A 24,153-nucleotide genomic window follows, 5' to 3' on the forward strand; every position below is an offset into this window, starting at 1 on the left:
AGAATAAATGAGTTAATGTAAATAAAATTTATAGGCACAATGACTACAGTTGTGACTGAACTGAGTAAGAATAAATAAGTGATAATTAACAGAAGTGTAGTGACACAGCACTAGGCACTATGGATTCCAGAATTCCGAGGGACTATATTTTCATTTTTATTTCTGCCCTAACTTTCACATCTTTAGAGTTAACTCCTGTTTTCATAAATCTCCCTTTTCCAGTCCTGAATAGCAGATTTCAAGTAAGGTTCTTTTACACAGAATCAGTGTAGGGACTCTGACTCACAAAATTAATATTGATAAGGATGAATAATAACATAAAAGTCCTCATATTTATGTGGGATGAGATTTAATACTCCTTTTATATAACATCCAAGCCATCAATAAGTGATAAATATGCTAATTAAGCAGCATTCCATAGCTACACTTAAACCTCACATTTAAAATACTAGCTGCGGGCCTGGGAGATCAGGAGGCAGGCAGGAGGGGCCCTCCAAGAGGAGCGGGAGAGGAGTGGAGGTTCATTGCCACACCCACTCAGTCCTGGGGAGGCTGCTGAGCTCCTAGGCCATCCCCTGCCCTCCAAAGCCCCCTCCAGGCTGCGTGGGTCTTTGGGGGCATAGGACGGAGGCTGGGGAGATCAAGAGAGGCAGGAGGGAGGGGCCCTCCGAGGCTGGAGGAGGAGAGGAGAGGAGGGCATTTGCCCCTCCTACTCAAGCTCAGGAAGCCTGCTGGGCTCCCAGGTGAGGCCCCCTGCTCTCTGAGACCAGGGGTGGGGGACATGCCTGGGCCCCTGCTGTTCCTTGAGCCTAAGCCTCACCCACCACAGCCCCCAGGGCCTTTTCCAGCCCTGTGGGTCCTGAGCATTGGCCCTGCCCACCATCCAAACCTTGCCCTTGCTTAGGCCCTGCCCTCCATAGCCAAGGCCTTTTTTTTTTTTTCTTTTCCCCCCTCCTCTTTTTTACTATTGTGGTACTGATGTACCTTCTGGTTGTTGATTCAATTATCTTTTTATTTTATATTCTCCTAACATATCTGTTAGTTTCCTAGTCTAATGTTATTTTTTACTCTGTTTTTTTCTTTATTTTTTGCTGCCCCAGGTGGCTTGTGGGGTCTTGGTTCACAAGCCCGGGGCCAAAGCTCCTGCAGTGGGAGCTCTGAGTCCAAACCACTGGACTAACAGAGAAAGACCCCAGGGAATATTCACTGGAGTGAGGTCTCACGGAGTTCCGCATCTCAGCACCAAGACCCAGCTCTAGCCAATGGCCTACAAACTCCAGTGTTGGAAGCCTCAGGCTAAACAACCAGTAAGACAGGAACACAATCCTACTCAAAAAAAAAAAAGAAAAGAAAAAAGAGACGGTAAAAAAATATGCCACAGATGAAAGAAAAAGGTATAAACCTACAAGACCAAATAAATGAAGAGGAAATAGGCAATCTACCTGAAAAAGAATTCAGAGTAATGATATTAAAGATGATCCAGAATCTCAGAAATAGAATGGAGGCATGGATTGAGAAAATATGAAAAATGTTTAACAAAGATCTAGAGAACTAAAGAACAAACAAACAGAGATGAACAACACAATAACTGCAATGAAAAATACACTAGAAGGAATCAATAACAGAATAACTGAGGCAGAAGAATGAATAAGTGAGCTGGAAGGCAAAATGGTGGAAATAACTGCTGAGGAGCAGAATACAGAAAAAAGAATGAAAAGAATTGAAGACAATCTCAGAGACCTCTGGGACAACACTAAATGCACCAACATTCAAATTATAGGGGTCCCAGAAGAAGAAGAGAAAAAGAAAGGGTCTGAGAAAATATTTGAAGAGATTAGAGTTGAAAACTTCCCTAACATGGGAAAGGAAATAGTCACCCAAGTCAGGAAGCACAGAGAGTCCCAGACAGGATAAACCCTAGGAAAAACACACCAAGACACATATTAATCAAACTAACAAAAATTAAATTCAAAGAAAAATATTAAAAGCAGCAAGGGAAAAGCAACAAATAACATACAAAGGAATCCCCATTAAGTTATCAGCTGATTTTTCAGCAGAAACTCTGCAGGCCAGAAGGGAGTGGCAGGATATACTTAAAGTGATGAAAGAGCAAAACCCACAACCAAGATTACTCTACCCAGCAAGGATCACATTCAGATTCGATGGAGAAATCAAAAGTTTTTCAGACAAGCAAAGGCTAAGAGAATTCAGCACCACCAGACAAGCTTTACAACAAATGCTAAAGGAACTTCTCTAGGTGGGAAACACAGCAGAAGAAAAAGACCCCCCAAAACAAACTCAAAACAATTAAGAAAATGGTAATAGGAACATACATATTGATAATAACCTTGAATGTAAATGGATTAAATGCCCCAACCAAAGGAGAGAGACTGGCTGAATAGATACAAAAACAAGACCCATATATATGCTGTCTATAATAGACCCACTTCAGACCTAGGGACACATACAAACTGAAAGTGAGGGGATGGAAAAAGATATTCCATGCAAATGGAAATCAAAAGAAAACTGGAGTAGCAATACTCGTATCAGATAAAATAGACTTTAAGATAAAGGCTGTTACAAGAGATAAGGAGGGACACTACATAATGATCAAAGGATCAATCCAAGAAGAAGATATAACAATTATAAATGTTTATGAACACAAAATAGGAGCACCTCAATACATAAGGCAAATTCTAACAACCATGAAAGGAGGAATCAACAGTAACACAATAATAGTAGGGGACTTTAACACTCCACTTACGCCAATGGACAGATCATCCAAACAGAAAATAAATAAGGAAACACAAGCTTTAAATGACACAATAGACCAGACAGACCTAATTGATATTTAGAGAACATTCCACCCAAAAGTGGCAGATTACACTTTCTCTCAGTTGCTGATAGATAGATAGATAGATAGATCACATCTTGGGTCACAAATCAAGCCTTAGAAAACTGAAATCGTATCAAGCATCTTTTCTGACCACAATGCTTTGAGACTGGAAATCAATTACAGGAAAAAAACTGTAAATAACACAAATACATGGAGGCTAAACAGTGCGTTACTAAATAATCAAGAGATCACTGAAGAAATCAAAGAAGAAATCAAATAATACATAGAAACAAATGACAACGAAAACACAATGACCCAAAACCTATGGGACACAGCAAAAGCAGTTCTAAGAGGGAAGTTTATAACAATACAATCTCACCTCAAGAAACAAGAAAAATCCCATAAACAATATAAGCCTACACTTAAAAGAGAAAGAAGAACAAAGAAAACTCAAAGTCAGTACAAGGAAAGAAATCATAAAGATCAGAGCAGAAATAAATGAAATAGAAACGAAGAAAACAATAGCAAAGATCAATAAAACTAAAAGCTGGTTCTTTGAGAAGATAAACAAAATTGATAAACCCTTAGCCAGACTCAACAAGAAAAAAAGGGAGAAGACTCAGATCAACAGAATTAGAAATGAAATAGAAGTATCAACTGACACTGCAGAAATACAAAGGATCATGAGAGATTACTACAAACAACTATATGCCGATAAAATGGACAACCTGGAAGAAATGGACAAATTCTTGGAAAGGTACAATTTTCCAAGACTGAACCAGGAAGAATTAGAAAATATAAACAGACCTATCACAAGTAATGAAATTGAAACCATAATTAAAAATCTTACAACAAACAAAAGTTCAGGACCAGATGGCTTCACAGGTGAATTCTATCAAACATTTAGAGAAGAGCTAACACCCATCCTTCTCAAACTCTTCCAAAAAATTGCAGAGGGAGAAACACTCCCAAATTCATTCTACAAAGCCACAATCACCCTGATACCAAAACCAGAAAAAGATATCACAAAAAAGGAAAATTATACACCAATATCACTGATGAACATAGATGCAAAAATCCTGAACAAAATACTAGCAAACAGAATCCAATAGCACATTAAAAGGATCATACACCATGATCAAGTGGGATTTATCCCAGGGATGCAAGGATTCTTCAGTATACGCAAATCAGTCAATGTGATACACCACATTTACAAATTAAGGAATAAAAACCAAATGATCATCTCAATAGATGCAGAAAAAGCTTTTGACGAAATTCAACACCGATTTATGATAAAAGCTCTCCAGAAAATGGGTATAGAGGGAACTTACCTAAACATAATAAAGGCCGTATATGACAAAGCCACAGCAAGCATCATACTCAATGGTGAAAAACTGAAAGCATTTCCATAAGATCAGGAACAAGACAAGGAGGTCCATTCTCGCCACTTTTACTCAACATAGTTTTGGAAGTCCTAGCCACAGCAATCAGAGAGGAAAAAAGAAATAAAAGGAATACAAATTGGAAAAGAAGAAGTAAAATTGTCACTGTTTGTTGATGGTATGATACCATACGTAGAAAATCCTAAAGATGCCACCAAAAAACTACTAGAACTAATCAATGAATTCGGTAAGGTTGCAGGATACAAAATTAATGCACAGACATCTCAGGCATTCCTATACACCAACAATGAAAAATCAGAAAGAGAATTTAAGGAAACACTCCCATTTACCATTGCAAGAAAAAGAATAAAATACCTAGGAATAAACCTGCCTAAGGAGACAAAAGACCTGTATGCAGAAAACTATAAGACACTGATGAAAGAAATTAAAGATGATACAAACAGATGGAGAGATATACCATGTTCTTAAATGGGAAGAATCAACAATGAGAAAATGACTATACTACCCAAAGCAATCTACAGATTCAATGCAATCTCTATGAAATGACCAATGGCATTCTTCACAGAACTAGAACAAAAAATTTCACAATTTGTATGGAAACACAAAAGACCCTGAATAGCCAAAGTAATCTTGAGAAAGAAAAGCAGAGTTGGAGGAATCAGGGTCCCCGACTTCAAACTATACCACAAACCTACAGTAATCAAGACAATATGGTACTGGCACAAAAACAGAAATATAGATCAATGGAACAGGATAGAAAGCCCAGAGATAAACCCACACACATATGGTCACCTACTTTATGACAAAGGAGGCACGACTATATGATGGAGAAAAGACAGCATCTTCAATAGTGGTGTTGGGAAAACAGGACAGTTACATGTAAAAGAATGAAATTAGAACACTACCTAACACCATATACAAAAATAAACTCCAAATGGATTAAAGACTTAAATGTAAGACCAGACACTATAAAAATCTTAGAGGAAAACATAGGAAAAACACCCTTTGACATAAACCACAGCAAGATCTTTTTTGACCCACCTCCTAGAGTAATGGAAATAAAAACAAAAATAAACAAATGGGACTTAATTAAACTTAAAAGCTTTTGCACAGCAAAGGAAACCATAACAAGACAAAAATACAACCCACAGAATGGGAGAAGATATGAGCAAATGAAACAACAGACAAAGGATTAGTCTCTAAAATATACAAACAGCTCATGGAGCTCATTATCAAAAACCCAAACAATCCAGTTAAAAAATGGGCAGAAGACCTAAATAGACATTTCACCAGGAAGACATACAAATGGCCAAGAGGCATATGAAAAGATGCTCAACATCACTAATTATTAGAGAAATGCAAATCAAAAGTACAATGAGGTATCACCTCTACCTGTCAGAATGGCCATTATCAAAAAATCTAGAAACAGTAAATGCTGGAGAGGGTGTGGAGAAAAGGCAACTCTCTGCACTGTTGGTGGGAATGTAAATTGATACAATCACTATGGAAAACAGTATGGAGGTTCCTTAAAAAACTAAAAATAGAACTACCATATGACCCAGCAATCCCACTACTAGGCATATACCTTGAGAAAACCATAATTCAAAAAGAGTCATGTACCACAGTATTCATTGCAGCACTATTTTCAATAGCCAAGACATGGAAGCAACCTAAGTGTCCATCGACAGATGAACGGGGAAAGAAGATGTGGCTCATATATACATTGGAATATTACTCAGCCATAAAAAGAAACGAAATTGAGTTATTTGTAGTGAGGTGGGTGGACCTAGAGTCTGTCATACAGAGTGAAGTAAGTCAGAAAGAGAAAAACAAATACTGTATGCTAACACATATATATGGAATCTAAAAAAAAAAAATTGGTTATCGATGAACCTAGTTGCAGGGCAGGAATAAAGAGGTAGACATAGAGAATGGACTTGAGGACATGGGGTGGGAGGGTGAAGCTGGGGCAAAGTGAGAGTAACATCAACATATATATACTACCGAATGTAAAATAGTTGGCTGGTGGGAAGCAGCAGCATAGCACAGGAAGATCAGCTCGGTGCTTTGTGTCCATCTATAGGGGTGGGATAGGGAAGATGGGAGGGAGACACAGGAGGGAGGGGATATGGGGACGTGTATGCATATGGTTGATTCGCTTTGTTGTGCAACAGAAACTAACACAGTATTGTGAAGCAGCTGTACTCCAATAAAGATCTATTAAAAACAAAACAAAATAAAATAAAATACTAGCTGCACATCTTTTAAAATGTAGAAATTAGTTAAATTATTTTTTAATGTGAGTTATAGTAGAAAATATGCCCATTAATATATGTAAAAAGTACAGGATTTCAGAAGTAGCTCAGAAGTATCAAAATCATTTGATTCTGCAGTCTGAATGATGTAAAATTCAAAACTGACTTCTTCAACAGAACTACTAGAACTGTGTGAGGAGACCTCCCAGATCGCATCTTTCAAATCTAGAAACAGAGACAGCAGGCTTTGCATTCACCTAACCCGTGATGGTCCTTCCCTATTACTAGAGTCACCTTCTTGACCTCAGGGGTTACCATACTATCTTAATAGCCTGAGCATTAAATGATCCTCCCCGTAACATTTTAAAATACAATAGTACTTTACCAAATACTTGGGGATAATGGAATAAAAATTAAGTGGATTATCATGATATTCCATAATCCAGTTTCCCAGGAATGCCAAACAGGGACGGTTGGCAATGGCAAACAGTGAGAGATCACCAGGAAATGTGAATTTTGGGGAATTAGAATTCTGTCCCAGGAAGTGATTCTCCCTCCAAAGCTAACCTTGGATGAACTGAGTGACATTTTTTAAGGAAGCTGGTGCTTTTCATTATGACTTGAGAGTAAAATCACATTACCATGCCTAACATGGCCTTGCACACAGTAGCTGCTCCGAAAATACTTGTGGCCTTAAATTAATTTAAATTCTCTTTTTTCCCCTTCTCTGGTAGAAATCGATGCTACCTTACCCAGCTCTGGGAAAAGACCTGAAAGGGACCCCAAGGAAAAGATATTAGACCCTGAACCTTTATCAGTCAGCTTCGGCCACATCTAGGTACAGAGTGTGCACAATAACCTCTCAGAAAAAGTTCAGAAGAGACGGTGATGGACATTTCACCTCCATTTGCGTCAATCACCTAGAACCTGCCTTATTTCACCCCTGAATTGCACATATTTCTTTCCTTTTTTTCACACAGCTCCCAACCAAGGCTTTGTTTCCTTATTTTGGGACATTTCCTTAGGGGTTGAATTTTGCCCTCCCACCAAATTTCTACGTTGAAGTCCTAACGCCAGAAAAAATCGAGTTCAAATGAAGTCATTAGGGTGGGCCCTAATCCAATATGATTGGTAGCTTTATAAGAAGAGGAAATTTAGGCTCAGATACACACACAGATGGATAACAATGTGAAGACAGAGGGTAAAGATAGCCCTCTACCAGCCAAGGAGAGAGGCCTGGAATAGATCCTTCCCTCTGGACCTTCAGAAGGAGCCAACCCTACTGACATACTGATCTTGGATTTCTAGCTTCCAGACGGTGAGAAAATTAATTTCTCTTTTAAGCCACCCAGGCTGTGGTTCTTGTTATGGCAGCCCTAGCAACCAAATACACATTTGCTTCTGCCCTCATGACATGGTTATGTTTAGTTTCTCAGCCTGATGCTGGATGCCCTCACCTGCTCTGACACTTTCCACTCCTGGCTGCTGCAGATACTGCATCTTTGATCTGCCTATACCACCCCACCTCCTCACGCCCAGTACCCAAGTCTTTTGGACCCTAGCTATTGTGAGGGAGAGCAGAAATGGATTTAGATCTAAGCAGGGAGGAGAAACCAGAATCCTGCAAATCCAACCACTGTACGTAGATAACTCAAAACTGGAACGTATGCTTGTCTTCAAAGAAGCACACTCCCAAAGGGATATAATTGTGAATCATTGAGTAAACCATGTTATTAGGGGGTTCATAGAATTTTTGCTGTTTTTATTAAACAGTGCCACACATCAAGTTTGGTAGAATGGATTATAAGATTTTATTCTGAATATTTTATACTAATATTTAAAGCAAAATTAAAAGTTCCAGATCATGAAAAGTACAAAATGTGGATTTACTCTGGTGTTCACCCTGATTGATGTCATCAGCTAGATTTGGAGATCCAATAAAAGAAGTTCAGATTGCCCATAAACTTCCCAAGTTGAAGAATGTAAAAATAAATTTTTATTCTTTAATTAAGACTACATCTATCTTATCGTGTCTTTTACACTGTGGTAGAAGATGAAGAGCTGTGAGTCAAAGTGTGAAAAATAGATTTTTATAGAAGCCCAGCCAAACGCTGCAGGGTCAAACAAAGGCTTGATTCCAAACCTTTTCTGTGGCAGTTCAGTGGAAGACCTTATAATTTTGTGATTTTATGAGCAGTTGGAATTAACTTCAAGAAAAACCACCAGTTCTCTGTGGATACAGAGAGAAATGCTAAAAAGAAATTTTGTTAACCATAGCAACTGAAAATGCTTTTCTTTACATAGACTACACAATGTTTGGGAGAAGATATGAGTTATCTGTTATGTAGAGTCATAGCATACATTTTGAATATGAACATTTATCTATGTTATAATCATGTAAATTATTTTCTACTGCCCCATTAAGGAATATAATACTCCCTTGCAGAGCAGATTAAAGAAAAAAATAGAGATTCTGGGGACCAAGGCTTATTATGTCTCTTATAACACAACTTTTCCTAGGATATGCTCTACATGAAAGAAAGTTATCAGCTCACTCCCAACTTCTCTTCCTCTCTTATGAAGGTGTGGGAGGTATTTATCAAATGCTGCAATATGTTTCTCTCTCTCCGGCTCACTTACATCGTTTTTGCAGAGTATCAAACACATTCGCAAAATTAAAAACCTCCATATAGAAAATTTACTATGGTACTTCTTTTATGCCAAGAACTAAAACTAAGGCTTTAAGCTTTAGTTCAAAGGAATATTTATCTCTCTGAAGGGAGTGTAGAATACAGTGAGATAACTGCTATAATTCTTCAACTCTACTGAATTTGCAAAATGGTCCCAGCTTTACATATTTTCATAATTTGTTCAATGAGGGAGTCTTAAAGATTTTATATTAAAGAAATTAACAGGTCCATAGAGAAAATGATCAATTTAGGTATTTTAAATATAAGATATGACCAAGAATTTCAGTGGCTCTCATTCACTATGGTTCATTGAGATTATGTTTCAAAATAGGGTTTTTGGCTTAAGCAAGGAGACAAGTCATAGGATATCAGATCCCTCCAGTCTAGTTTCACTCATGGGGCTCAGAGTGTTAGAGTTATAAGGCAATGGGCTTTGTCTAGTTGGATGATCACAGGTCTTGATTAGTTTTGAAATTTAGTTTGTAACTCAGAGAATACTTATTAAGCACCTAATACGTGCCAAGCATTGTGCCATGAATTGTAGATAAAGACATGAGCAAGAGAGATCCAATCTTTGCCCTTAAAAAATCCAATAGTGGATGAGAGATTATTAAATAATAATGCCAAGAGACAAATACCATAGGACAGAAGAACAGAGAGCTTGAGAACATCCAGAATGACCTGATGCAGAAGTGATGGGTCAGGTTGGGCTTCCCAGAGCCTGAGTAAAAGACACCTAAGCTGACACCTAAAGGATAAGTAGCAGTTATCCATGCAGCAGCGATGACAGAGGAGCGAGGCGTGCTCATGTCAGGGGGTGTGTGGGTGGGCTTTGCTTGTGGGTGGAGCATAAGGAATGGGGCTGGGGAGGCCTGTGGAGGCAACATCATGGCGAGCTTTGGAAACCAGGTTAAGGGGTACACTGTTGTCCAGTGGCAATGTGAAGCCACTGGAGGATTTCATCAGAGGAAGGACAGGATCAGATTTGTGTTTTAAGAAGATCACTCTACAGCATGGCAGACAGATTGAAGGGCAGAAGGTACCAGAGACAGCAGAGGAACCAGTGAGGAGACTTAACAGTAAGCTGGGCCATAGTAGCAGTTGGGATGATGAAATGTCTCGGTTCCTGAGATCACTAGGAGAAGCATCCAGAGTGACCTACTGATTATGGGGAATGAAGCAATGGAAAGAGTCAAGGTTACCTCCCACCTCCAGCGCTCTGTCTTGAGCAGAAGTATGAGAAATATTCAATAGGAAGATAGGAAGGAAACTTCTTATTGGGATATTAACAAGGTATGTCTTAGCAAATAGGAAGCCCTTATAAAGATGGCCGTATAATACTACAAATAGTTCAGAATATTTTTTCTGCTTTAGATGAAGGTTGCCTTTTCTAACTGTAAAGACCTGTATCACTAGATGTTTTTCAATCTTTACGTGGGAGCAGCAGTTTATAGGCTACCGATAATTGAATATCCCCCTTTAATGTTGGTTCATGAAAATGTGAAACTGTCATTGCTAAAATTCACAGTTTCTTCCTGAATAAATGAAAATTCTGTACACATCTGCATTTGCTCAAGTTGTTGTGTTCCTAGAAAGAGCTCAGGGACACCTGCTTACATTCTGATCCATGACTGAAATTTATTCCACCCCTAACTGTGAATTAAATATACAGCTGCTGGAAATGTCAGCAAAGTCACATAAAAGGAACTCTGATTCACTGCTGTTATACTATTAAATAATCAGTGCTCCTGTCACATTGAATTGGATGTAAAAGTGCCTTGTGGCTGTTATTCCTACTGGGAGTCATGTTAAAATGCCCCCTCTCTTTACCCATTAAAATCAAGTGGGCCACATAAATACATTGCAGATACAGGTGACTGAACATATTGAATGAAGTCACTTTTTTCAAATAGGCAGCTTAGTCTTTCCTGTTTGTTCTGCAGTAATTCTTGAACATCCTGGCTGATTATCATCAAATCTGGTGTAACTACTAAAGAATAGTCAGACATCACTTAGGTTAGATTTGTGGATCAAGCTGCCATCTGATATACAGAACAAACGAGTGGTTACCAGTGGGGAGAGGCAAGGGGGAGAGGGGCAACATAGGGGTAGGCAATTGAGAGGTACAAACCATTAGGTATACAATAAGCTACAAGGATATATTCTATGATATGGAGAATGTGGCAAATAGTTTGTAATAACTATAAGTGGAGTATAACCTTTAAAATTGTGAATCACTATATCATATACCTGTAATTTATATCATATTATACATCAACTATACCTCAATAAAAAGTTTAAAAATAAATCCTTAGAAAAGGCTGCCATCTGAAAACAACATGATGGTCAATATTTTTAAATTTCTTTTTTATAGTAATCCTATCTGTATAAGGAAAATGTCCTCTTCTTATAGATACTTTGTTAGGAGTTGCTGAAATACAAATTACTTTTATGAAATTAGCCTCTTCTAATAAACAAAAGGCAAAACTCTTATGAGAAAGTTACCATTATCTGTCAACATAGTGCATTTGCAGAAGGAGGAAGGGAAGGAGGCAAAAGTCAGAAGAAGGGGAAAGGGAGGAGGGAGAGGAGGAAGGAGGGAACAGAAGTGGGGGAGAGAGAGAGACAGACAGAGGGCGCTACAGTTTATGGAAACAGCCGCTAAGGGAGAAGTTGGCTACAGTAGCCACTGTTAGTTATTCCATACGTACTTGTTAAACCTAACCACTTCCAACATGGGTTGGGAACCTCCTAAAACTGTTACTAATAAAAATAAAAATCTGCCCCTACCAGTACACTCTGAAGAAATGCTTCTACTTATCAAAGATATTTCCATACGCTTACCAGTGGCAGGGTCGGCACCAAAAGTCTGCTATTATTTCAGTTATTAGAAAATCTCTATAAGACAAATCTTCCTCTCCTCTCTGTCATTTCCACAATAATTTTCTAGAAAAAAAGTGTATCTAATTGTAGTCCTTTAACTGCAGGGGTGGGAGGGGAATTAGAAAGGAAGGGACTGTTAGGAGAATAAAGGACAGAAAGAAGGGGTAAATCTGAGGGTTTTTTGCTCCCGATCTTTTGTTCTTCCAGCAGTGACATCAGAAGGACTTGGGTTTAGATCCAGGATGTGTTTTCTTTCTTGAGAAGTTTATTTTATATCTTTGAGCTATAGTTTCTTCTTCTATAGAATAGCATGCATGAATATATTTCTCATGGGGCTGGTTGTTGTGAGGATTAAATGTATATAAATTGCCAGGCACACCAGAGGTGTTCAATAAATACTGCTCTCTAATTAGCAATTGCTCTTCAATTGCCTTGGTACCTTCCTACCTCAGACACCCCAACACCTTGTGATAAAAACACACAAACAGAAAAGGCAAATTAAAACACTAGGATTGACATATATACACTCCCATGTGTAAAACAGATAGCTAGTGGGAGCATGCTATAAAGCACAGGAAGCTCAGCTCGGTTCTCTGTGACAACCTACATGGGTGGGATGGGGGGGGAGGGGTGGGAGGGAGGTCCAAGAGGGAAGGGATATAGGTATACAGACAGCTGACTCACTTCATTGTACAGTAGAAACTAACACAACATTGTAAAGCAATTATACTCCAAAAAAAAAAAAAAAGAACCACTAATGTAGGAAACAAAAAGCCATAAGATTTAGGCCGATGAGCATGTCACACTATCCTCTTTCTCCCTGTGGCTTCAAAGCACTTTTCCATATGTTAATTTGCTTTCTTCACCCCAGAATTTTGAGACTTTAATTCCCAGCTATATATTATGGCAAAATTTCAGGTCAGCAGAACAATCTGGGCTTCTCATACAACGCACTCTGGTGCATTATCAATAAGCTCTTTTGGTGAAAGATATGACATAAAGATAGTGAATTATAAGATATTTACAAAACTCAAAATGGAAGTTCAAGGTTAAAATCTGCTGGAATATTTTGTGAGCCCACATGAGCTGTAGATCTGTAATTTTGAAGACTGAATATCCTTTCCAATGCTCCAATGCTCTGTAGGCATCTGTGTAAACCACCGATTTGGTCCAGCTTCTCCAAAATATGTTTTCCTCTTATTTAATTTCACTCATTTTTCATATCAGTCCTGATACTCTATCTCCTATAGGCAACAAACCCTAACTTGTCTTCGTGAAAATTAGAAGTACAAAACTGAGTCCAAAAGAGTGCAATTGATTCCAGAAGAGTATAGCATATTCTCGGCGGACAGGAAACACATGGGTTATAAATGTGTGCTCATTTGAACACTCAAGAAAAACGAAAGCCTTCTTTTAGAAAAAGAGAAGAAAGAAAGCAAGAAAGCGAGCAAGAAAGGAAATTCCTAACCTAGAACCTTGGGTTCTTTTTTAAATGCATGTCAAGATAGTTAGGCAAAGTCATTTACCGCTTAGTATTTCTGAGAGGTGAAGGTTTCACTTCAATAAGATTGTCCAAAGCTTGGCTGTTCAAAAGAGAAAAAAATAAACTCCAATTAGTGATAGGTTGTTTTGTTTGTGCTAGGTCTATAAAGCAATATAATAAATCTACTCCACTCAGGGGCAACAGACATGAGAATGTGAAATGACTGTTTTTATTTGATTACCTTTGATTGCTTCTGATTACTTCAGGATTCACTTTGATGAGGTTATTGAGATCCCGGTTTCTTTAAAAAGAAAAATAAAATGCAAGCACGTTAATTATAAATAAATTCTTTTGGTAAGATCATTAAGGTTATAAATGTGCTTGAAATAATTATAAAACAAAACATTCTTCCTACCCAAAGCACAAAAATTAATACAGTTCTATTACCTTTGGTTGTTGGAGAGAGTTTCAGGATTCACTTTGATGAGCTTATCAAGATCTTGATTTCTTCAAATGGAAAAAAAAATTAAAGCAGCTTGTGTTAGAGATAATACAGGTTTAAGGTGGCTGGAATTGGAAGAAGGGATTAGCTAGTTTATCATTTAGTATAAGACATATTGGTTTGGCATAGAACCCCCTTGAAATAAATTTTCAAACCAATCCAGGGAGGACTAATTATGTTGGATCAGGAGAAGAATTACTCTGACTTCACACACTTATTGTCAGAGCCCATCTACAAGGTCACACTAACTCAGAGTTCACAGCAAACATCTCATGATTGACCACTTTTACTCTGGAATGTTTTAACAGTATGACGATACAAACTGATTCTAAGGTCCTTGATATTTTAAAAATCATATTCACCAGCTAAATATACCATTTTTTTAAAAAATAAGAAACTCCCAAACTAGGATTATACTTAACATAAGTCTTGGCAAAGAGAGTTCCAGTAATCCATCAAAATTGTGACTTTTCTTTCCTCTACCATGACTTAAAAAGCTGAAATCATGGTAAATTAGGGACATACTCTGATAACTGTACACTTCCTAGTTGAAACCCTATCAGTTTCTTTCCTCAGTCGGAGAACAGTATTTCCTCCCACCTGGTTTGCTATCACTCATTGCCTCTGTATAATACTTTGCTTCTAAGGGCTGGAAAGTAGTGATTTTTCAACGTGTTCCTCTAAACCGCTTTATAATATTTATTCACAGAAGAGCCCACAATAGCAAGAAATCTTGGGATTGATAACACCTGCTTTCAGTAAATTTTGGCAGCTACCTGCCTGTACCTTCTTCCCCCCAAAAGTCCTTTTCCCTTATATAAAAATAAAGTATGGTTTACTCTTCAAAAAGACTGATGCAAGGTTAGGAACCGAAGGAGAGCCACTTAGAGGTTAGTCATCAAAGCCTGAGAAAAAGGTCTGCATTTCCTTCCCCAACCCCTAAGCCTTTCCATAGAATTTGCTTCCCAGCTCATGGCTTCACTGAGTTTGATCTCTTCATCCTTGTTCTCAGATCTCCACAGTAGACAGAAAGCCCCTAAATGAATGTTTACTGTTTTGAATTATCTTCAATAGTAATATTATCAATTAAAGATAATCAGCTGGTATCTACAAACACTATCAAAGAAATGATAAACATATGACAACTATCCAAAATAAAATTTTCTTGTATAAATTGATTACAAAAACCTGTTATAAAGTTAAATTGTGCCTGAAAGACGATCTTTAAAATGAGGATAATTTCATACATTAAAAGAAAAAAAGTACAAAAAATAAAACTTTGTAGAGGAAATAATATGTCAAAGGCCACAACCTTTTAATACATAAAATCAATCACAAAATTTTAGTGTAACTACATATAATATTCACCAACCAGCATAATTAGGAGTAAGCTGCATAAAAAAATGCAAACAGAAACATGAGAACTCCCATTTTTACTGTTCTGCTCAGTACAGAAAACTTGGTTCATTCCAAATCTTAGAACTGTGCTATTCAAACTACTACATCATAGAGCTCATTAAAAAATACAATTTACATCACAGCCCAATACTTTCTGTTTTCAGTCAGACAGACAGACACACGCACATAATAAAACATAAATTTCACAAAATAAGACACCCACTACGTAAGAACTCTCATGTTTTCTGCTCTACTTCACTCTAGCTAACCGGGAAAAAATGCTGACTGCCGCGCACTAAATTAATTACAAGACCATTTAATGGGATGTGACCCACAATTTGAGAAACACTAGCTTAGAAAACATATATATAAACGCGTGCTATGTTTTACCACTTCTCTTAAAAAGACGACACCTTGGGTCAATAAAGCTAGGATCTCAGTAACAGTCCTGAATTGCCTTGACTGATAGCATCATGCAACTTAATGAATTGAAAACTCACAGACGCTTTTTTCAGACCCTGGATCCTACAAACACAGGAGTCTTATATCTAAATTTTATCCAGGAAAAATGTAACGTTTTTCCTACTCAAGTTACTGCTTTCATTTATTTTGCTTTAAGGATATAGGGATACATTGAAATATTTAGCTATTATTATTTTCACGTAGTTCAAAAGTTGTAAAGTGTTTTGCGGTCATTGGCACAAATTTGTGCCATTGTCACTTCAAAGACTGTGAAGTAATATTTCAAGTGACCCTATGAAAGTAGTAGAGAACATCTCCAGGCTGTCCCATGGCAGGAGCAAAAGTCCTAGCTTGATAGTTTCCACTATTTCCTGAGGTACTGAATCAACTTTCACCTATTTTAAGATCAAAGTCTCCATGCTGTGATTTAAAGACCAGGAGTTGGGCTGGGAGTTGGAAGAACTCACAGAAGATTATGAGACTTTTGCCCCGAATACTTCAGTGTTCTCATTTGTAAAACTGGGAGATTGGATTTGTTCATCTCTAAGCCTCTGCCCATCTCTAACATCTTCTACCCCTAGGAATCTATGAATGTGAATTTTACTGCCTGTCGTGTTTATTAGCTATTTCATGTCTCCTTTTCTTTTTAAATGCAACTCACTGACAATACATTCTATGTTCAGCAAGCAGTACATAAGCGTCCCAAAATGTAATATATTAAATTGACAACCTATTATTGTCTTGGAGTCCCATCTCTTTGCCCCCAATACATAATTAGCTTTAAACTATGATAATTGCTTGCTATTAATAAGATTGAGTATGTCTACTGAATTCTCTTTTTGGCATCCACGGCCTATAATTATACCTAATGTGCACCTAATGATACCTAGCTGTAAGCTTCAAACCCAGTAGGTGCTCAGTAATTATTCACCGCCTAACAGATCACAGAACTACTATTCGTCTTCCACTAGTTTTCTCTGTGACACTGGTCACATCACTTAACCTTTCTGAGTCTTAATTTCCTCTTCTGTAAATAGAATAGGTTTGACTGGAACAGTGGTTTGCAAGTGTTCATAGTAACTGGGCTATGAGTTTTCTGAGGTTCCTTCCTTCCATCTCCAAAGTTTTGCAATTTTTGTACATACCAGTTAAACTCAAAAAAGTGAAATCATAAAAACATTCTTAAATATATATATATAAATATATACGTACATACATATAATAGTAGTGTATAATGATATAAAAATCTTCATATAACCAGACAAAAAGTGAATTTCATTTTCATCATTATAGATACTACTTAAAGAATTATCAAATTTTAGATACATTACTTTGCTGCGAGCAGCAAACCATCTAAGAAATAATGAACCTCATAAAATTTCCACCGACTACTAGAAAACACCCTCTGAAAACGAGGTGAATGGTATTGCTTACAACTAATGAGGTGTCCAGCTCTTTTCAAAAAATTAACTATCATTCATAAATTTAACCAAATCCAGAGACAAAGGTATTAACATCAATACTACAAAACATGAACAGGGCATAGACTAGCTATGTTTCTACCCCAATCACTCCCTTCAATTGCTTTACTTGAGCTGCCTTTCTTTTCATTAGCAAATAGATATCTAAGTTTTCAGGGACATATAAAACTTGTGATGACTTTTCAAGATTTATATTCAGTTTGCCCATAGAATGATTACAAGTCATTTATATTCAAATTGTACTTAGTTAGGGAGAAACAAAGCAAAGTAAATAAATCACATCCTTCTCTTACCCGGCTGTGTTTTTGACAGCTTTGGGGCTTACGTTAATAAGTTCATCAAGATCTTGTTCACTGCTAAAACAAAATAAAATAAAAGGTCAAATTCAGTTGGAAATCAGAAACAATGGCTGGCATTGTTTCTTCTGATGCTTGTGAATCATTCCATGGGATCCTAGACAAAAAGTGATAAATTTACCGAGTTTCTACTTTATATATATTAGTTATATTAGTTATCTTTTTTAAATCCTCAAAACAACTGAGTTAAATATTACCATTCTCTCTTTATAAATAAATTGAGTTTCATAGAAATTAAGACCCTCTTTGGGCCAGATACCTAAGAAATGACTGAGGGTGAACTAGGATTGAAACCATAGCTGGACCCCAAACCACATGCTCCCTTCTGCTAACATCCTTCCTCTCTCTATTCACAATAATTTCTTACATCTGCACAACGCTTTTCACCAACATTATCATCATAATAATCTTGAGAGGTAGCTTGGAGTTACTCTGTCACGTTTTTCTTAACTTTTGCTCCAGTGAATGATGGGTCTTAACTTTTCAAGAAGACAGGAGTATAATCAAAATCATGTAGAAATATTCTAATCAAGTATTAGAATGTTATGTCACCAATTTTCTGAAGAGTCATTTAATTTTTATTAATCCTTGGGTTTGTGAAAGAGAAGAAAGCCAATATTCTTTGGTTTATTCAGTTTTATGAACTTATAGTTTATTTACTATAAACTTGCAGTAATAACCTACTTACGCTACTGTTGTGTCCAGTGAATTTCTCAAATAGTCATTAAACAGAATTTGCTTCAGTATTACAATTTGAACAATATTATAATGTAATAAATTGAAGCAACACAATAAAAGAAAAAATCTATCTACCATTATTATACACAACAAATCAATTTGTTCTCATTTTTTTCATGTCCCCTTTCAAATGTCCTTAGCCAAATAATCTTATTCTGGGGCATAAATTGAAGACTTGCTCACGAGTCTTCAATAATCTTAATAAGCTTACCTTTTTTTTGCTGAGGGAGTCACTTTGATAAGATGGTTCAGATCCTGGTTCCTAAAAAATGTTGTAAATTTCAATAAGGGGGTAAAATCAAGTCAAATCAATTACAATTTGTACATTTTTTTTCAATCTTAATATTGAATCAAGTGATTGTTGTTAATTCAAAACTTCATCTTGAGTTCTTTTTTTAGCCCTCTGTAAAAGCAGGTGGCTACTATCAATTCATTTCTTACACAACTACATATATATGAAAATTTAATTTAGTTTTATTCTTATTTCTTTTAAGACAACCTCAAATTTAAATTGCTCGTAAACTCCTTGTTTTCCAAGAATATTTTTGATGATTGTAATGAACAAGAGAAAAATTTAAGCTGTTGGTCATTTGCACGTGTTCCTTGCTTCCCTCCCCTCGAAACAAAACAAAACAAAAACCTGGGACTTTTTAAAAAAGAGGCTATTTCCTGATTCTAAGGTATGGAGGTAATATACATAATATTAATATGTAACATTCAGGCTACTCCAAGATATTAATCAGTTCAGAATCATGCTTCATGCAATGCTAAGTCAGAACAAGGAAGACTTCAGATTATATAACTTGCTTTTATTCTAAACAAATAGTCAATAATAGCTCTAAAGAGACGTTTCTGTTATCGTACTGGGCCTTCATACCAACTCTAACACCAGAAGGCCTGAACAAGATGCTTAATTTGATATACCTTATTATTGGACAATTTGTTATACAACCTGAAAAGAAAAAAGACTGGAAAGGCTTATATCCCTGAACTAATCTTTAGGATTAACCTATAAACTAATTTTATCATGTACAAATCCTTCCATGTAAATTATTGCATTCTATTATATTGAACTATATGAAATTGTCCTCTTGTGGATCAAAAATTATTGAATGTCACAATTTCATAAAATCCAACCTAACAGATAATTTCTTTGGTATCTTCTTTGAACTCAGCATTGAGTGGTGCAATGAGGATCCAACAATGAAGAAAAACAGTAACAGTAATAATAATACCAATAGATAATATCTAATAAGTACTCGAGGAATAAGTGCTTCATAAGCTTGCTAGCATATAATTTTTCTGGTAATTCATGAAGAAGGTAATTCTTACAATCCCCACTTTACAGATAAAGAAGCTGAGGCTTAAAGGAGTTTAAACTATGTGTCCAAGATTATACAGCTAATAAGTATTCTCTGAATTCAAAAATTTTACTACCAAGTAGAAGAGATGGACACATGACCTAATGCAATACATGGCAGAGGGTGGGGACTGAAACGAGGCTCACACACTGCACGGGAAAGGTCATATCATTAAGGCCATCTTCACTTTACAAACTAAGTCATCTTGGAAGAGGGACAAGGGATAGCTGTCTTTCATTGACTCTTTTATCTGTAACATGAAGTATTACATGGTCTCTGGATTCAGTACCTGACCCTCAGACAGTGGCAATGCGTTATGTTCTTATTTAGTGAACAAAATCTAAGGACAATTTAGCACTAAATAATCAGATAAAAGAATGATAAAATCTTTGGTCCAACCATAAAGTGAATAAAACAAGATATGCAAGGGAGGCTTTGTTTCAGAAGCTGTTCCAAGTACATTCAGAGTTGATCCTCTTCACTCACCCACATGAAATACTGTTTAGTCCAGGAGTCAGCAAACTATGGTCCTCAGGCTAAATTCAGCCTGTAGTCTTGTTATATAAGTAAAGTTTTATTGGAACACAGCCATGCCCATTCCTTCACAATGTATTATCAATGGTTGCTAGTTGACTAGTTAAAAGAGACTGTTTTGGTCCCCCAAACCTGAAATATTTACTACCTAGCTCTTTAAGCAAAACTTTCTGACTCCTGATCTCGTCTAATAAACTTTATATGATATCTACCTACTGTAAAAATAGAATTCCTATACACCAAGTAAGATAGAATATCTGTCAGAAAGGAAATATATACCTTGGTATCTTTTATATTTAACTCGCATTCAAACTAGCGTAACAATATATATTTATAGATTCGTGATTTTTTTTACATCTCTGTTTACTCAACACGATGTACCTTAAAGAAAATTCTCTCTATAAAAGACAAATGTCATTCTTTGTATTCGTTATTATTTCAATAAACTAAGTATAATTTTAAAAAATAACCTCCCAACTTTAGGAATTGTTTGAGTGTAAACATAAGAGAAGAGGCAAAAAATGATGAAGGATAAAGGAAGGAGAATTTTCTTCACATGAAGACCTTCTCTTAGGCTGCTTATGTCTAAGAAATTGTATGGGGAAGATACTTCATCCCAGGAGGAAACTCGATTCATTTTGAGGAAATCCCAAACATGGAACACAAATCCCACACTGATAAGAGATTATTCCCATATTTTAAGGAATTCCTCCACAAATATCCACAACCAGGGAGCCCTGAATAAGGACTTGAAGACTAGGTTTCTGACATAGAGGTATTGATTTTGGGTCCCATTATTGGCTGTCTCTGTGATGGGACAATGAGTTTTATCATATTTTCGAGGTTGAATAGAAGAAAATGGAGAAAGAAGTTCCATAAACCTCACCCTTGGTTAGTTCTGTTTATTTCTGGAGCCACTTTGATGAGATTGTCAAGACTTTGGCCCCTTTAAAACATGGAAGAAATGATCAGAGAAATGGTCAACTTACATCAAGTGGTTTCAAATATTTATTAAAATGGAGAAACATTTTTATTATAGAAATATTTTACTATAAAGTGTTTATTAAAATAGAGATCATCTCAAGGGGTTGGAGTTTTTCAGTGTTGACTCTGAAAATATATATTTGGACCTAACGATAACTGCATAGAAATAATAAACAATAATTAATGGTTTCAGAAAATTCATGATGTGCCAGGCACTGTTCTAAGTGATTTACGTGATTTATATGATTTAATCCTCACATCAGTCCAATGAAATAGTGTTAAAAAATTAATAAGCAGGGCTTCCCTGGTGGCACAGTGGTTGAGAGTCCGCCTGCCGATGCAGGGGACACGGGTTCGTGCCCCGGTCCGGGAGGATCCCACATGCCACGGAGTGGCTGGGCCCGTGAGCCGTGGCCGCTGAACCTGCGCGTCCGGAGCCTGTGCTCCGCAACGCGAGAGGCCACAACAGTGAGAGGCCCGCGTACCGCAAAACAAACAAACAAACAAACAAAACCCAAAAAAGGTCATGGGGGTTCCATGGTTTTTCTTGAACTACCATTGATACATTGATACTATAGCAGTGTCAGTCTGCTGAAATGATGATTTAATAACGTTTTTAAGCATTGGTTAATGTGAAACAAAAAAAGAGGTGTGTATTCAATCTTGCCCTTGCACACTTTTTCCTGTTCTTGGGTTCACTTTGATGAGGTTACTGAGGTCTTTGGAACTTTAAACAAAAAAGCAAACAAAAACATAATAAGTAAAAATGGAATTAAGTCAACTAAATACTTTGAAGGATATACGTACTCAAGATGAATTTTGCGATTAGGTTTTGAGAGAAATCAATGCCAGTCTACGCCCTTCATTTAAAAGAGTAAACATTTTTGGGCTTCCCTGGTGGCGCAGTGGTTGAGAGTCCGCCTGCCGATGCAGGGGACATGGGTTTGTGCCCCGGTCCGGGAGGATCCCACATACCGTGGAGCGGCTGGGCCCGTGAGCCATGGCAGCTGGGCCTGTGCGTCCGGAGCCTGTGCTCCACAACGGGAGAGGCCACAACAGTGAGAGGCCCGCGTAGCGCAAAAAAAAAAAAAAAAAAAAAGAGTAAAAATTTTGACCTCTATACAAATCATTGGTATACTAGCTCAGTTTCCCATTTACAGTCAAAATAAAACCATAAAATTAGGGCAAGATTGAGTTAAAAAGATCAATTCTGGAACTATTTGCCAAAAACTCTCACCTGGCCAGCCCCTTTCAGTATTCTACATAATCCTATAGCTATAATTAAACTATATTTTGTTAATAATTTCCATTTGTAGTGCCTTCTTGCGTTAAAGGGATTTTATATCCATTATTGCACTTGATCCTTAATAATCAAATGACAAAGGTGGAACAGACATTATGATCCTCATTTTATAACTAAAGAAGCCTCAGCTCAGTGTTCGAGGGACTTGCTCCAAGGCACCCAGCCAGTAAGTAATGGAACTCAGACTTTCTGACTCCACAGATTTTTCAGCATAGCTTCTCTAATGAGAGCCACAAATTGATGCAGAATTTGATGCACAAATTGATGGGAAGGAAGAAAGATATGATATAATCCTCACCCTGGGTTACTTCTGTTCACTTCAGGGGTCACTTTGATGAGATTGTCAAGGCTCTGGCCCCTTTAAAGCATAGAAAACGTGATGAGGTTAATGATAGACTAGAACCAAGATGATAAAACTATTCATTAAAACTCAGGAACAGTATGAACACTCACTGAGATCATGCCAAAGAGCTGAAGATTGTTAAAGGTACACAGAAGTATGTAGGGATTTATATATCTCTGAAACACATTGAGACTCAGTGAGACAATATTTTAATCTTGGAGCCATTAGGGCCACTAGCAAATACTGAACTAGGACTCTATTTTGATTCATTGAATGCTATGCTCTTAGCCTTTTCCAGGTGCACTAAACATATTTTGTAATAGTCTGTATACACATTTCATGGAACATTCCACAAGACACAACTCTACCTATCAACTTCCAACATGCTGTGGAACTTCTGAACTTTGGAGAAGTTTTGTAAAATTGACATTCATTAGCAGATTTTCTATTTAAACACTGGATTTAGATAAGTATACCAATTTGTTAAAGTCCACGATATACAAATCTGGTATCTGCTGCTGGTACTTATAACTGTGTGTTAAAACTACAAATTTTGACTAGTTGTGTTGGCAACAAATAATAGGAAGATTAAAATCTATAAAGTTCTGAAATGTAAGCTATATTTACTATAATATAAAACTCCATGTAGTCAGTGAAAACACGTCAGTAATTTATGATTACCCTTTAGTATATCTGCTTCTGATTTTAATGGAATTTTGCTTTTCCTATTGCTTCTACATGTGTTTTCCACATTCACAGTGCCAGCCAAAGTGCCTCTGATCTACAGAGGATACCACATGGGTAAAGAACGTCCACAGAAGGCACTTTTACACTCTGGATCCCCATGCCCTGTGGCCCTGCTAAGATTGATCATGAAATCTCTGAGGTTGCATCAGTGCAACATCAAAGGTATAGATATTTGGAAGCAGCTAGACGTTGACTCAAGTTTTTACTTGTATGCAGATGTCTGAGAATGTGTACATCCCTGCTAAAAGCAGCAATAAAAAATTTGATCCTTTTTCATGCAAATAATGAAATTATTAACCCTGAAAGAGACAACCATTCTACACCAATACCCTTTGCTGATTTTTTTAACCCCTTGTTGCCTGAATGAAATATGTGGAATTTGAATGCTAGTGAC

General features: G+C 37.0%; 1 protein-coding gene across 3 annotated transcripts in view; it reads right to left on the reverse strand.

Annotated features, from left to right (window-relative positions):
• Window positions 1-24,153, reverse strand: part of SCEL (sciellin) — a 119,814-nt gene that overhangs the window by 20,906 nt on the left and 74,755 nt on the right. For all 3 annotated transcript variants that reach the window (XR_003434686.1, XM_027116041.1, XM_027116040.1), the window contains exons 15-21: window positions 22,968-23,027; window positions 21,269-21,328; window positions 18,699-18,749; window positions 17,687-17,749; window positions 13,998-14,057; window positions 13,792-13,851; window positions 13,594-13,650 (exon numbers count right to left, since the gene is read on the reverse strand). Coding sequence is in view for 2 of the 3 variants with exons in the window: in XM_027116041.1 (XP_026971842.1) it covers window positions 13,594-13,650; window positions 13,792-13,851; window positions 13,998-14,057; window positions 17,687-17,749; window positions 18,699-18,749; window positions 21,269-21,328; window positions 22,968-23,027 (411 nt within the window). In the remaining variant the exon portion in view is untranslated. The remainder of the gene's footprint in view (window positions 1-13,593; window positions 13,651-13,791; window positions 13,852-13,997; window positions 14,058-17,686; window positions 17,750-18,698; window positions 18,750-21,268; window positions 21,329-22,967; window positions 23,028-24,153) is intronic.

Source organism: Aethalodelphis obliquidens, unplaced genomic scaffold, assembly GCF_003676395.1.
Source record: "Aethalodelphis obliquidens isolate GAN/ISIS:26980383/991018 unplaced genomic scaffold, ASM367639v1 scaffold15, whole genome shotgun sequence".
Taxonomy (NCBI): Eukaryota; Metazoa; Chordata; class Mammalia; order Artiodactyla; family Delphinidae; genus Aethalodelphis; species Aethalodelphis obliquidens.